We start from the raw sequence: 16798 nt of genomic DNA, 5'->3' as shown, positions 1-16798 counted from the left end.
ATGGCGTATGACATCGTGTCGGAAATGTCCCACTCGGTATGTGGAAGTACCGACCCAGTGTTAAAATTAACATGCAAAGACTAAATAAAACGGCCTTTACAAAAATAAAGGCAAAACAACAATGTCAGATCATTTTAAAGTTGGAGGAGTTTTTCAGCACAGGGTCAGTACTCCCACGTACAGCACACGTGACCTTTCCGATTTGATGACGTATTACGCCGTTAAGGTAGCCTGGATGCCAGCCGAACTTAGCCCCGCCCACAAAATGTTTAGGTCGGGTAGTTCGGTCTGGCTTCGCTCCATAGAGGAGTAATTATCTCCGAAAAGAAACTGTTCGGACCAATGAAATCATCAGGACAGGCTTTAGACGATGACGGACCGATGATCGACAGTAACGTAATCATGCACGTCATCAAAGGGGCTTGGATTATATTTACTCGAATCCTAAACCGAGAGCTTCTTTGTATATGCATTCACCTTCACAATTTCTCTCAGAAATGATGATCATGTTGGGTAAGTACCCTGTGTATCATTAAATTATTTTATTTTTTTACAACACCGGCAAAGATTGTTTATTCCAGCCTGATTTCAGCGCGCGTGCAGACAGGGTTGCCAAGTTTTACAACAAAACCCACCAACTACTAGCCCTAAACAATAGCTTCTCGGGGGGTTCTCCGGGGGGGAAATGGCGTTTGGGGGGTAAAATGTGTGTTATTTTGGCAAGGTTACCTGCTAAAAATCGCACTCATGGGTCTATATATCACATAATAGTCGCTTCAACCCGTGGACATAGAAAACAACCCGCAGAAAAAAACTCGGACTTGGCAACACAGTGCAGTTGAGCTCTGTTGACGTCACTTCGTTGTTCTGATTGGTTGAAGGTCTGTCCAATTGATGTCTTTCCTGGTTCGGTTGAAACACGCCCCATAATCACAGCCCAATGGAGCAGTTTCAGACTCATATTCTGACTAGAATTGAGTATGACCACGTCAGGCTACCGTTAAGGAACAACAACAAAGGAGTTGTGCATTTGAGGTTAAAATGTATATAAATGTTGTTGTTTTTTTGTTTTGTTTTTAAATGACCAATGGTTTCGCTAGATAAGACACTATTCCTCAACTGGGATCGTGCAGAGCCTCTGAAGCCCTTTGAAGCTGCATTGATTTGGACTTTCAACCCATTGGCTGCCACTGAACACCATTATGTGGAGAAAAATCCTGAAATGTTGTCCTCAAAAAACCTTCTTTTTTTCTTCGAATAAAGAAGAAAAAAATTACGTCTTGGATGAGATGTGGGTGAGTAATTTATCAAGAAATTTTCATTTTGAAGTGAACTAATCCTTTAAGTTTAAAACTGGTTTCTGTTAGCTGAGGTTTTTGCATCCCTTGACTTTTCTTTTAAAAAAACGTAACAGAAGAATAGAATTATGTGACTGTTTCTGTTAATGAAACAGTCACATAATTCTATTCTTCTGTTACGGGTTGCTTGCTATATTAACTGAAACAAAATATTACATATACACTGGGGCCCAATTGTCCCAATGCGTGTTCTGCTTTTTCAGCAGGGCAAAGTAATTTAATTCCAATTTATCTTTGTCTGACTCCATTTTATCAAGACCTCAAATTTAAGGTCACAGTCAAAACGATGAACCAATCTTTTGATGTTCATGGACCTGACATTAAGCCTTCGTCATCGATCCGTAACCTTGGTGTTTTATTCGATTCAAATCTATCTTTTGGCCCTCACATTTCTTCTCTTGTTAAAAACTCTTTTTTCCATCTTCGTAATATTGCTCATCTCCGATCTTCTCTCACCATTGCTGATACTGAAACCTTAATTCACGCATTTATCACTTCACGTCTGGACTATTGCAATGCCTTATTTATTGGTCTTCCCAAAAAAAAAGTTATCTCAAGATTACAGTATGTTCAAAACTCAGCAGCAAGAGTTCTCACCTTCACTAGGCGCTCTGCTCACACTACTCCTCTGCTTCATGACCTTCACTGGCTACCTGTAGCATCACATATTTTAAGGTTTTGCTTCTAACGTTCAAAGCATGAAATGGTCTTACGAAACATCTCATCTGTGGGTGCATTTCATTCCCAGTTAAAAACATATCTTTTTAACAAGCATTTCGGATAATGCAATTATATGTATTATGTGATGTGATGTATATGTAAGTGTCTGAATATACTGTATTTGTGAAATGTAAAGCGACCATGAGCTACGGAAAGGCGCTATATAAATAAAATTTCTTCTTTTTCAAATTTAAGTTAGAATGCCAATTGGTTATTATTAACCCAATTGGTTAGCGCTACAACCAAGCAGAGCAAGGTGAAGCAGAGCTAGTTGACAGATTAAACTTTTGCCGTATCCAGTCGTCAGAACTCTCAACACATCTTCCCTTCTTAAGAATGATTTCAGTGCCGTTATTTGTTCTTTTCTCAAAGAAAGCTTAATTCCAAGTCTTCCAAGGTCGCGGTCAAAGCTGATTCGAAAAACCACCGTTCGTCAGTTTCTGTGTTTACTAGAAGCACGCAAGCACAACTCGGCCGTCATTTTGTTAAGCCCCACCCACCGACTCTATACACGATGTGATTGGCCCGACCAGAGTTTGGTTTTTACAGCTCAGAAGTGTATTGAGAGTTGCTAGACGACACTAGCCGCAGATTAGATTTGCTGCCGCTCAGGTGCAAGGCTACAAAAATATCTCTAAACTCTTAAAACCTTTATCTTCGCTTTACTTCTGTGTGAATAGATTTTGGGTGAATTTTAGCATGTGGAAAGGAGAGAAGAGGGTGATGGGATAGAATTTAAATTAAGGAAATTGACTTTGTGTGGCTGAGCCTCGGGTGGGGATGGCACTTTCACAAGTTCAAATGTTCAAAACAAATTTCCCAAAATGTCCGATTTTTTCTTGGGAGTAGTTTTTCCTTAGACCAGACATCCCGGCTTCTTATGACACCATATTTTTAGTACATACTTTCCCATTTTAAAATAAATTAAAAAAACAACAACAAAAATCACATAGAGATCATATTCAGAGCACACTGTGAATAAACAGTTGCATTAACCCTCTGCCCCTTCTTTTCCACTTCAGTCTGAGATCTCTCAAAACAAATTTCCCAAAATGTCCGATTTTTTCTTGGGAGTAGTTTTTCCTTAGACCAGACATCCCGGCTTCTTATGACACCATATTTTTAGTACATACTTTCCCATTTTAAAATAAATTAAAAAAACAACAACAAAAATCACATAGAGATCATATTCAGAGCACACTGTGAATAAACAGTTGCATTAACCCTCTGCCCCTTCTTTTCCACTTCAGTCTGAGATCTCTCAAAACAAACCAGCGAGGGAAAGCAGCATGCTTGCTCTTGATCTGTACCTGCGTCCACTTCCGATCGGAACAACTCAGCGGGATTCATGTTCAAAGCTTAAAGGGTCTAAACAAACAGCAAACGCTCACTGTTCACTGCTGGAGGCTTATTCAACAAAGCACAGCCTTTGTATGCACCGACTCATTACCCACCGAAATGAGCCAATCAGTGTAACAAACACTTCAGCAAGACATGATTTTTCACTTTTTTTCCTTTCAGCAGGTAAGAAATGAGACTGACTCAGTTCTGTTCGCCCAAGAGGACGTGCTCAGTTGTTAAGGGTCAATAAATGTTGACTTGTTCCTGTTGAGGGAAGATTAAAAGGATCCAAGGGCAGTAATTGCAACCATTATGCTTTAAATTGTCTTTTATACACGTTTCTGTTTGGAGAGAAGCACAACATAAAATGCCAATTTTTCTATCAGCTTTTTAAAAATAAATATGGAATGCAATAATTTTTGTGTTTTTAAGAAAGTAAAAGTCCTCATATTGGTGCACTGTAAATAAATATTGTTTGTTTAACTTTAAAAATAATAATGATTTTGAGTTTATTGAAATGAATTTTTTTGAGTTAATACAATGGATATTTTAGAGGTTTAATCAACAGAAACAAAAAACATTATGTTATCTGAACCCCATAAATTATCTATAATAAGTTGATATGACAAAAGAAATGTTTTCTTTTAATTTTTTTAAATTACAGGATGCCAAATGCTGCGATTAGAAATGTGAAGCATATAATGAAAGCTATCAGAGTAAACACAGCCTAATTTCAACAGTTAAGTGACTTTCTTTTTTCAAAATTCATGAGCCCTCATTATAGCTGTTACTATGGAAATGTAAGGGTCACTTGTGCTATTCTGGCAAAGCAACAAACATTTTCTCAAGTGTTTTTGCAGACTGTGGACACAAAGCGCAGCATCACCGTGTGCTTGTGCCCAAGACAAACCAAAATAGCAATGCGCAATTTGCTAGAGCCATAGTCATCGTCATGGTTACCAGCGACATCAGGTTTTTCTTCCTTTTTGTGTCAGAGGTCAAGCTTTTGTGTTCACAAGCAATTATGTGCCCAGTATCTGCAGTATTTAGAGAATTGAGAGGCAACGCAAACAGGTAAATAACTTTAATCTTAAATGCATCATCATAGACAATATTGTGCAATACTGAATGAACAGGGCAAGTGTCAACCACTAAGAGGTAGTAGAGCAGCTCATGTAAGTCTGTTGTTCAGTGTAATAAACGTCTAAAAATGTCATGCTTAATTCTATTATTGCTTGCAAGGTCATTCAAAATTTCTCAGAAATGAGTGTTATGTGCATAGTAATTGGCAAAGCTAATTAGTGTTGCTATTTGCTTAGGTGGCAACAACTGTGAAAGTTCATTTTAATAAGCAAGCTAAGCTAGCCGGTTCATGCTAGCATCTGATGCCAGTTTTTCCATTGTCACTTTCTCATCCTCAGGTCAGTGAGCGCTACTTTCTGGAAGATTGTTTCCACCACAGAATAAAACTATGTCAAAGATAATTACTTTTCATCTCACAATTCTGAGCTTTTTTCTCTCAGTTGCAATTGCAAGTTATAATTACAAGACGTAAACTCATAATTGTGAGTTATAAAGTCATAATTACAAAATATAAACTCGCAATTGCAATTTATAAAGTCAGTTTTGAGTGGTATAAAGTCGCGATTGCGAGTTAGAAAGTCAGAATTGTGGGATAGAAACGTGCAATTGCGAGAAATAAAGTCAGAATTAAGTGACAAAGTCACGATTGTGAGTTATTAAGTGAAAACTGTGGGCTATAAAGTCACGATTGCAAGTTATAAAGTCATAATTGAGTGATATAAAGTTGCGATTTTGATATAAATTCTAAATTGTGAGCTATAAAGTCAGAATTGCGAGATATAAATGTGCTAGTCAGAAAGTCAGAACTGGGTGATATTAAGTTATAATGTCAGAATTAAGTGATAAACTGACAATTGTGAGTTCTAATTTTAGAATTGTGATATATAAACTTAAAATTGCGAGAAAGTTTAACTTTATAACTTAATTTTTATTGAGTGGCGGAAACCAGCTTTCATACTATTGCTAATGTGCTACACTTTTTATAAGGCTAAATTAGCTCTCCTGCTTTCTTAGCGCTAATTAAAGTTGCTTTTGTCTTCCCTGGGAAACAGCAAAAATAAAAACTAATTGAAAACCTCAAGGCTAAGTTCTGTTTTCTCTGCATGCAGGGTATACTGTGAAACATTTAGGCTAATACATTGTGCCATATTCCTCCCTAGTGATGTCTCTGAGGAAAAATGTTGCTAACTTTCACAATTTAGAGATGATTGACAACTCATTTCAAGTGAGTAAAATTATATAAGCTCAAATATGCCCCGAGTTGAGCGCTAGCCTAGTATCCTAGCAGGTGTGCAAAAAAAGCCTTCTCTGTCAAACATGGAAGCCGCTAGTAACTCCTATTTTGAACTTTCAGATACTTCTGGTGCTATTATCTGGTTTGTGGGATGTGGTTTCTTTCGGAGCCTGTGTTGACTGGACATCAGTGTTCTTGCGGAAGCAGTAAACACCGTAAAGGCGGAACTTCTTGTCGGGGAAACCTAGGTTTCGGACACCAGGTTCTGGGCCCCCACAGCGGGCCCGAGGATTGACGATGGGGTAACGGATGCTGCCATCTTCCACCCATCCTGCCTCACAACGGTCCAAGAGCTGGATCTTCCAAGCGGCATACAGTTGTCCGACTTTGGCTATCACTGCGTCATCCCGTTGACATGCCTTTACCGCCTCAAGGTAGTTTAACTTCTTAAAACGTTTGAGAAAGTACACACGTCCTACAACAGAGACACAACGAGAGAAGCTGTGAGAAGTTATTGAAGAGCTCACCATAAATGACTGAAATGACTTTGGTTGAATGCCACAAAAGTTCTGACAAAAATGCTCGTGAAATCTTTACTAAAAGAAGACATCTGTCTTTATGATGATATAAAAATGCACTTTTTGTTCAAGCCTGGCAGGGTAAGAAAAGGAGAAAAGAGGACAAAGAAAGAAAGATTTCAGACTGCCACCTGTTTTTCAGGAGTTATTCATTGATTTTCTGTTTGTTTATGTGACTGCTGACTGTTAGGGCGGCACATCGTCTCATATTTCCCACTGGACCATTCGGTACATTTCCAGCAGCTGGTCAGTGTGGAGGTATTATTGAAAATTGCCCTAGCTATAAAGATTTCAGGACAAACTGTCCTCTCTAATAGCCCACTTGGGGATGAAAAGAAAAGCCTTTTGGCTTTTGAAGACTTGACTGCAAGTGGGTTTGAAGAACCGGGCAAGTCCTGTGTACCCACTGGATCACGCAGCACTTTGTGACAAATGGTCTAAACATGCGCCAAAAATACAGTTTTCTTCCTGAAGACAAAATCAATTCAACTTTCAAGTGTGCAAGCGCTATTATTCCCAAATGGTCACAAAGTGACTCTATACCCCAGAAGTGGTACTAAATCAAAGTTTTCCCTGAAATTTGATTTGATTTGGCCAATTTTACTGGAACTGATCCATTAAGACTCTTTCATTTTGTGGCACTGGCAGCATTTGTTGGAAATGTATCAAACAGAAGGCAGTGAAAGGAGAAGCAGGAGGACTTTCTCAACAGAAACCTGGTCCAACAGCGTTAGAAAGTGCTGAAAAGACAACCACTCACCATTGAGGTTTGAAGTAAAGCAAAAAGCATCGTAGCGTTCGTCATCTTTGTGCCTGTAGCCATAGTTGCGGACGCCCGGAGGGCTGTCCTTACGGCCACATTGGTCTCGAGGATGGGAGATGGGGTACTGGACCGAGCCGTCCTCTAACCAGCCCGCATTACACCAGTCCAAGCCCTCAAGCCAAGACTTGTGTAGTTGTGCATGGGAGGCCAGAATAGCATCTTGCTGTCGGCACACATCCTCAGCCTGGTGGTAGTTCAGCTTGTAGCGTCCAGATGGAGGATAGTATGGGAACACCACACCTTTGAAAACAAGTTTATAGAAATATGATATTTTATTCATATAAATAGTTGCTACAATCAAAACACTTGGCTAACTCCCTGACCTTCAAGGTCTAGATTGACAAATCCTGTGTCGTCCTCCATGTCATTGGTGACCTCGCACTCATAGCGGCCATAGTCTTCCAAGGTGATGTTGTGAATTATAACTGAAGCATCTCCTGGTCCTGCCCTCTCCAGAGACACTCGACCACGGTACGACCCAAATACCTTCTGTTGTCGCCCCAGTGCAACAAACACGTCTTCAAACTGGAAAGCATCAGAAACCTTTGTCCATTTGATGCGAATGCGGTGAGGGTCGACGTTCTCTGGTTCATGGTGGTAACGGCAGGGAAGTGTGATAGTCCCACCACGATGGGTGATCACCTTACCTGGAGCAGTCTGGACTATCACAGCCCCATTATCATCCTCTAAAGAAAAAGAGAGAGAAGAAAAGGAATCACACAACACTCCAATGCAAGGTATCAGTCTGTCTCTGGGAATCAAACCCATGATTTTTAGAGTTCCTAGTAGTTCAAACTGAACTAGATTCAAGGTTCAGCAATTATATCTGTATATATATTACAGGTGAATTCAGGTAAATCGGGCCACTTTTTGACATCAAAGAGTGGCCCAATTTACCTGAATTCACCTCTATATTTAACCAAGACATTTTTATGAAAGATTTCCAGACTTTGTTGAATACTAGGTTTGGGGGGGAAACGAATATACTAGGGTTCTGAAAATTAGGACTGTCATAAAGTGTGTGGTTTTCTTTTACATGCAATTCATGTGCAAATAGGGTCATTTTAATTATTTATCAATTTTAAATATTTAAATATTTATCAATTTTTAATATTAACATCACTCAGTATTTTTGTGGTGTTTTCCTTTCGACTGAGAGAACTCAACTGACAATCAGCCTAAAATATGCATTGTGCATTATCTTTTAAGAGTGCCAGTTGTAATGCAGATGCAGCCCACCTTGGCATTACCTGTTGAGCTACAGGAACATCTGAATCAACTAAGACATTTGAATAAAGGCATCATCAAAAACAACACTGAACATGCTTTAAACCTTAAAGGGGGGGGGTGAAACACTCAGTTTCAGTCAATCTCATGTCAATCTTGAGTACCTATAGAGTAGTATTGCATCCTTCATATCTCCGAAAAGTCTTTAGTTTTATTATATTTATAAAAGAAATATAGGCTGTACCGAGTCTTTCCAGAAAAAACAGAGCGCCTGGAGGTGTATCGTGTGGGCGGAGCTAAAGAATGACGATCGCGAACAAAGCGGTGACGTCCTCAAGCGTGGAGAAACCCATGGCTATCGATCTCAGCTAATAGATATATGATCCAGAATCAAATTCGGAGGCTGAAATAAATTGAACAGGAGAAACAGCAACAGCAGGACGTCCGTCTCTGTGGTATGTACTGTATTTAGTCAACATTTGTGTGTGTTTACTCGCAGTTTATGAGGACATGATTCGGTTTATGGACTATTGTATGCGACTAAACCTTAGCAGTAGCAAGCAAAACGGTTTTGCACATCAGACTAGTGTAACGTCATACATAGAATAACAATGGAGTAACCTTTAGCGCATTTGAATGACGAAGCACGCGATCGTGTCGTTTACTGGTGTTTACTCACGTGATGATAGCCAACAGCACAGACATTTGAAGCAGATGTACTCACCGGCTGCTTCCAAAGCAGGACCGAACCTTTATCGCTGGGACCGCTCCGTCAAAAACACACTTCTTTGGTATGATTTGGTATGACTCTCCGAAACTTGTGAGAATACGGAAGGAGTATTTTTGACACAGAAATACACCATCAAAAGTCCAACATTAGTTTTTGAAACTTTGTCTTTAGCAGTGTAAAAAGCCCAGTATGCATGAAAAAGCATTTCAACACCTATATTATGGGGAAGCACAGGCGAAGCACTGCTACTTGGGTGCAGAGATATCACACATTGCGATCGCTCAACAGCCGGAGGATGTAAGGATGAGAGCTGTGATATATCTGCGCCCAAGTAGCAGTGCTTCGCCTGTGCTTCCCCATAATATAGGTTTTTTTTGGGGATCACTTTTACTCAGGCATGCTAGCTGGCAACATGGGATTCATCAAGGTTGCCAACTTTTATGTTCAGGTTGGAGTGAGATTTTTATTCCGGGAGGGGGGGGGGGGGGTCCTATTTCAAACTTAATTTAGTATCAATTCATATGTAGTATATACATAATAAGGAAAATTAGTTTGTTTTAGCACTATTTGAAATGTTTCTATTTTAAACGATCAAATTATATGTGCTCACATTCATTAATATTCACTTGTGCTTATATAAGTATCATTATTCACTAAAAATATAAAAGTATATTAACGTTTTAAAATTTCACATTAAAAGAAATCTAGTGTTTGATCTAAATATTTATTCAAATGCAAGACTGTTTTTGAAGAACTAGATTAGATATATGTATAGGCTATTTATTCTAACATTATGTTCAATGATGTTCAACACACATACCTCTGTTAAAATCTCAAAAATTTAGCTGAAGGGTTTCATGACCCTTTAAAGAGCCATAAGGCGCCTAATGGGTAATGGCATTACAAATTAACATTATTATTTTTTAAGTAACAAAATGACTCTAATTTACCTCTTTGAATTAGAATTCTCTATTTTAACCTTAATTACTACACAAATCGAAATATAAATAATAAAAATATTAGAAGAAATATATTTTAAGTCATTAATTGACTATAATTATTGCACAAGTAGTATTTAGTAGCCTACCAAAAGATCTCTTTAAAATATTAAATAAACATTATTGAGCTAAAATATAGAACACTTATTTGATTGAAAAATAGTTACGGTGTATGGTCACATTTGACCATCAATGAGTATTAGTTTGACCAATTAGTAAGGAATACCTGAGGGCTAAATACAAGAATAAAAGTAATGTCAACAATGTTGCATCTTTATCACTCTCCATAATAAAACGATCCAGTGAATATGGCTTAATAATCAATGCACACTAAGCTGTACTGTTTAACAAAACTTGCAGCAAACATCTGTAGAGTGAAACTGTTGTGTACCTTGCTGTGTGTTAAAGGGTCATGAAACCCCAAAACACTTTTTTGAGATGTAAACAGATAAGTATAGGCTGCACATCATTGAAAACACTAAGGGTACTCATTAATGGTATTCATATGTGAAAATAGTTATTTTTGCATTTTTCAGAGCGATTTCTGTCTTCCGGTTTAAAAAAGCTTAGTTGGAGCAACGTCACAAATGCTGACCGCTCCGAGCGATTCTCGATATATATTCATGACATAAAGCTCATTCAGTCCAATCCCTGCGCTGTAGTATGCATACAAGATAATTTAGTTAATATGCACGAGACAGTCACTTCTGTCAGGCTCGTCTTCCATCATTATTGTAGAGATATGGTGGGGAAGTTTTGGAAGCAGCATGCGGAAAAGTCACGGAGGAAAGCTAGGCGTTGTGCTGATTCGAAATAACGTAAAGGGCGCCGAGCGAGCTGTAACCGGCGCCGTCTGTGGAAGCCTTTGCTACAAAGGCTCGGTAAAGTAAAATTCAGCTGAGGAATCGCACGCCGAACCTGCAAGCGTTGACTATCTATGTCAGGAGTGCAAAATAACCAATCTGTAATCTGTAGGGTAATGAACAAAAGCCACGTCCTCTCCGTTTTATTTGTGGTCAAAGACATGCACTAAACCGCATGTGTTCGGGCTCTTAGTGAAACAGTGTGCATATTTGGACAAATATAGATTTAGCTGCCGAGTGATAGACAGCGCGGATCGTCACGGCAACCCAGCGCGCGTCGCTCTGCTTCAGATGCGCGGTCGAGACTAGCCTCGAACCCCTTCGATTTTACCCCGATCTAGAATTACACATCTCTGTCACATCGCATGTTGGGTGGTTCACGTTCTCTTATCACGTCGGCGCGTTGTTCATCTTGCCAAACAGCGTGCATATTTGGACAAATATAGTTTTATCACGTTTGCAAAATATTTCGTCATGCAGAATAACATTTATTTTCATTTCTCACTGAATTATGCTGGTTTGAATATGAAGAGCTGAATGATTTCCGATCTTTGCTGCACGCCACATAGCTCTCTCATTCGCTGTACCCATCCCTCATTTAATCTCACTGTGGTAAACAATGCCAACGGGAACCAAGAACATGTCTCAGAACCGCTGTAACTGCTGCTGTTGGTATCGCTAATCTTAATGCACCTACTGACACTCCCCTATTTATGCAAACATTCCCTCTTTCCACACAATACCATCCCACCTTTTCACAGTCGACCACTCCCCTTTTAACAAGCTTTTTCAAATCGAAGGTGTGAAAAAACACTGCTGCAGCAGGGGGGTTCCATGACCCTTTAAAGCAGCACTTGGCTACTTTTGCTCTCGGGGTCCCCCTACAGTTTGGAAAAAATAATGTCCTCAACTACTGTCGTAAGATCTGTCATCCTACAACAGGGGATGCCATCGCGCGTGCATTTGTTGACATGACAACCCTGATAGCCCTAAACTAGTGATGCGTGGGTCGTCTCATAACCCGCGGACCCCGTATGTCTATTTAATGGTCGCGGGTGCGCGGCGGGTTGTAAAAATATATACAGTGGTGCGGTGCGGGCCAAATAACTTTATAAAAGTGGCGCCGCGGGTCGGTGAACACTGCAAGAGGAGTTCAGAGTTCTTCTGGCGTCACGTGTGAAATGTCTTCATCCCAGGTAACGTTATAGTCAGTGGCATATGTTTCAGCATGTCATATGAATATAATTTCATGGGTTTTATTTTTTTCAAACGCCAAATAATCACGATGCTCACGTTTACAAGCCAGCGTCATTATAGTAGTCTATTGGTTACCGTTTTCCAGAATCTATATGATACTTCAGTTCAATGTTTGAGTGGTAGCTCACCGTAACAAGCAGGACAGCATCGGTCGGGCACGCCTCCTTCAGCTCACGCAAACGAGCAAACGCTGGTCCAATGTTGATCCTCGTCCTGCCTTTAATCCCATCACTTTTTCATTTCCTCTTATTGCTTTCCTCCAACAAAACCTTTTCTTTCTAATTTGTCTGTGCTGCTTCGGACATGACTATATTATCCGACGAACAACGTTGGGCTTGCACGTCCGAATTTAAGGAAGTGTGGGTGTTGGTGGAAGTGACGTATATGCCGTAAAGCAGTCGAATTTTGTAGTTCTTTTTGTTCTCGGGTTACTACCCGAAACCCGAAGTTTAAAAGTACGATTAAAAACGATACAGACCCCATCAGGCTATGGCAGACGTGTCATTCAACCTATTGTAAGTCGATTTATCATCACAAGTGTCACAAGGTGTTTTGGTGTAGGTTCATGTTTCATGTTTTAAGGTTTCATGTTCACTGTCATGTTTTGTCATGCACTTCCTGGTCTTGTCATGTGATCTTTTGTCATGTGATTCCATGCCCTCATGTGTTCCTGCCTCGTGTTCCTGTGTCTTGTTCTCATTGGTTTATTGGTTAATCATTGTTCACAGGTGTCCCTCGTTTTGTCACTAGCCCTTGTGTATTTAGCCCTCATGTTTGCCATAGTCTTGGTCAGTTAGTGATGATGTTGTAACCCGCAGATGGTGAGTGTTTAGTCCAGTCTAGTTTATGTCCAGTTTAAGTCAAGCCAAGTTTTATGTTCTTTTGCTAAGTCTTTGTTTTACTTTTATGTTTGGATTTATGTTAAGTGTTCAAATAAAGCTGCACTTGGGTTCTTCACCTCGCCTTCAGTGGATCACCCGTGTTACAACAAGAGTCTTAAAAAATATATTATGAAGGTTGAAAAGTTACCTAGTGCTGCTTTAAGCCATTAAAAAGCATTGACACCGCGCTAGAAGTATTGAGCGCTCCATGTACCACGTGACTGCGCGCGCCGCCGGTAGACGAGAGCATGTTGCCACTACGCTTTTCAACGCCTCTGACTTTAATTAGCGCCAAAACGCTGTTTATTGTTTGAATTTCGCATTAAGACTTAATAATAATCATAATAATAATATTAATAAAATCTATAGGCCTAGCTTTGTTTAATATAAAAAGCAGGTTTGGCAATTTGGCGAGAGATTAAGCTGGGCAGCGTGAGAGCGTGACACCGAGCCCGAAAGCGTGTGTGTCACGCCAAATGCGTGAGAGTTGGCAACCCTATTCATTATGCTAAGTTAAGCTAGCAGCGACCCTGCCAAACTAAAACAATGCAAGCACTGAGACAATGCATTTGCCCACATATCTAAATGTAGGAAAGAAGATGAATAAGCCCTATTTCTAAAAAGGTTGGAGTGTTCCTTTAAAGTGCCCATATTATGTTATTTTAAAGGCTGCTAATTTTGTTTTTGTTTTGTTTTGTCTCCTACAACAGGTTTAAAGCATCAAATGTCATAATATGAATTGCCCATCTCTTTAATGCCTGGTTCAGACTACACGATATTAGCCAGAATTTGGCACGATCTGTTTGACATAAGGTGTCGTAGGGATTCGTAAACGATAATGGACGTGGGGACGCAAGAATCGATCGTTTCATCTCGTACAGTGTGTCATAGTATACGACAACCGAATCCGCGTCTGCGATAGTTCACGACGTCATGACAGAAATAATTTTTTTTGCGGTCTTTCACGACTGGTTCTGTCACGTGTGACGCAGACCAAACGGAGCACAGACTGTTTTCGTACACAGCTTTCAAACACGCCGTAACGCATGAGAGATGACGGAGCGGCTAACTTCAAGATGTTCACGGGCGGACAACGTACAACCTAGGCTGGGTTTATGCAGATGTCTTTTCTAGTTACGTAGAACTGTTACATCGTGAGATTCTAATTACAAACAACTCGTAGAGGCGGTTCAGAGTCTATTCTTTCTTTCGGGAGACAATAACTTCGACTTTGCAGAACGTTTACATTCACAAACAGCTATATTACACACTGCATGAAAGGGAATATTCGAAAAACCATAACAGGGGCACTTTAATCTTTTCTTTTATTTCCCACAGAACCCCTTGCTTTTCTCTGAAGGCTGTTCAAAGGCACTTGAAGCATAGTTGGATTCGAAAGTGACGAGTGCTCCTCCAAGCCATCAAGTCTTAAAGATGTGAACCATAGCTATCAAACAACACCTTTTCTGATAGCTATCCAAAAGATGTTCCGGACAGACATCAAGAGCTATAATCAGCCTTGACATCTGCTCATTTCAACTGTCAGCTGGATACCTGGCAATCTGAAATGTTTTTTTACCAAAACACCTTTTCTTTTGAAAGCAGGGTTGCCAAACATGTCCAATCATTAATTCAGCCAGAGACAGCTAAAAGAACCAGTATATTCATCTGAAGAAAAGGGGTCTAAACTGAAAGCAATGTCACTGTAACCACAGACTTTTTAAAAGTAATTTGCAGCTGTCAAATAAATGATGGGGACATCCTGTGAGAGGACAGCTAGTGCAACAGCTATTGGCAATTAAAGACCGTTTTCCTTGCTTATATAAAAATGAATACCAAATGAGGAAAAAAGAGATCTAGTGGAGCTGAATTTGATTATGCAGTATGTTTACTTGCATTAGCATCATTCCTAAATATGCAAAGAGTATCAGATGATTATGCATATTGCTTTACCCTTCTTGAGCCTGGTAGCCACTACAACTGGGTTGGCAAGAGATTTTCTTTTAATACATCTGGTGGTCAGCTATTGAACTTGAGAAGTGAGGTTATACACAGAAGATGACTCCTGTGGGAGTGGTTAAAATTGACCTGAAGTGCTAATGGTATGTTTATTTGTTGGTTGCATGGTTAAGTAGGCGGTTGCCAGTAAGTATCATAACCTTGTTCTGATTGCATTCCATTCACAGATTAGCATTATGCGTTTTGATCTGGGACTCCGAAGTGGCACAGAAGGCAAAGTTCTTACCCATTACATGAACCACTCTCCTCCGTCCTTTCTCCATGTCTGCTGGGTAGGTGGTCACAATGGGTGAAAGGAATAATAGTGTGAAGGTAATGGTTTCCAGGTACAGGATCTTTTCCCCAAAAAAGAGTGAGAGAGAACAATCATATTGTGCACAAATTAGTTTGGTTTTCAAATTTTAAGATGACAAAACATCTTCATGTTCAAACAGTGTAGTCAATATCTGATCCATATGGATGTAGTTTGGAAAAGGTTTGTCATTTAAGTAACATGATCCAAACCACACATACACACACACTACTACTACTACTACTACTGCAGCAGCAGCAGCACACCAGCCCAAACACATTATATACGCCACAGCTGAATCATACATCATTATCATCTTCAACTCCCCTCACAGCATCTTTAAGCATTCCCAACCGCAATGCACTGCGCATTATCAAGGTTGCAGAAGTAAAATCCACACACTCACCATCATGACTGGACGCGTTTTATGCTGCGATGGGACAGAGTTGTTATTGCTCCAGTGGACTGACGCGCGTTCTGGTGCAGCTGTCCCGATCCTGACTCGGTATCACTGCAGATGTCTCATCATCATTACTGCAGTGGAAGACTCTCTCATTTACAGTACGGTTGAAGAAAAGCTCTAAGTGCTGCTTTATTGTGATGATAAAGAAAGTCAGCCGGCTCGGTCGTCATTTTATCTTACGTTAAGTACTATAAAGTTGTATTTGTATAACGTTAGCTTCCTTTGTTTTTGATTGCGTACTTTGCAGACCTCATGAATTTATTCGCAAACTCGTTGTTTATAGCTTTATTCGACGTAAATATTTAACTTCAAATCTCACGACAACCTCAACTTGTTTTTAAACACTTTGGACCCCTTTTCCTTGCATTATGTGATCTCGCTTTGCAAGTTTTGAGTCTGGGATGTCTGGTACATTGAGTATTTTGTTTTGTAAAAATATGTTAATATTACGTCGTTTCTTGGCTATAGTGAATGAATACATTTACTTATTTTCGTTTTCGATAAGATAGGTGCGTTATACTTATGATAAATACTACCAGACAAGACGTTTCAACCAGGAAGGGGAATTAGCTCAAATGGTAGAGCGCTCGCTTAGCATGCGAGAGGTAGCGGGATCGATGCCCGCATTCTCCAAATTTTTTTATAATTTTTTATATATTTTCGAAAAATTTAAATGTCAATATTTTGCCTGGATGCCAGCCGAATTTAGCCCTGCCCACTTTCAAACGTATGGGTCACCCAATGAAAATGAGCCATTTCACCCAACCCCACACCTGAACCCACCCTCAGTGTGACAAGGGCAAATCAGGTAACACGGTGGAAAACGTGCACGACCCTCTGTTTGTGGCCACGCCTTCTGACCTGGTAACTCTAATCCTTTCTTCACGTGCTAACGGAATTGTGGTAAATACCAGTTTCCTTGGTAAAAATT

At 39.9% G+C, this 16798-nt stretch overlaps 1 protein-coding gene across 1 annotated transcript; it reads right to left on the bottom strand.

The window, feature by feature from the left end:
* Window positions 1-4488: 4488 nt before the first annotated feature.
* Window positions 4489-16315, bottom strand: hapln4 (hyaluronan and proteoglycan link protein 4). The gene is made up of 5 exons (XM_067415879.1): window positions 15811-16315; window positions 15339-15447; window positions 7461-7823; window positions 7075-7377; window positions 4489-6211 (listed from the first exon to the last, which is right to left on the bottom strand). The coding sequence occupies exons 1-5, from the start codon at window positions 15814-15816 to the stop codon at window positions 5853-5855; spliced, it is 1140 nt and encodes a 379-aa protein (XP_067271980.1). The 5' UTR covers window positions 15817-16315; the 3' UTR covers window positions 4489-5852.
* Window positions 16316-16798: the final 483 nt, after the last annotated feature.

The sequence above is a fragment of the Pseudorasbora parva genome, chromosome 14 (assembly GCF_024679245.1).
Source record: "Pseudorasbora parva isolate DD20220531a chromosome 14, ASM2467924v1, whole genome shotgun sequence".
Taxonomy (NCBI): Eukaryota; Metazoa; Chordata; class Actinopteri; order Cypriniformes; family Gobionidae; genus Pseudorasbora; species Pseudorasbora parva.
The sequence above is the reverse complement of the archived record's forward strand: the minus strand, read 5'-3'. Positions and strand labels throughout refer to the sequence as shown.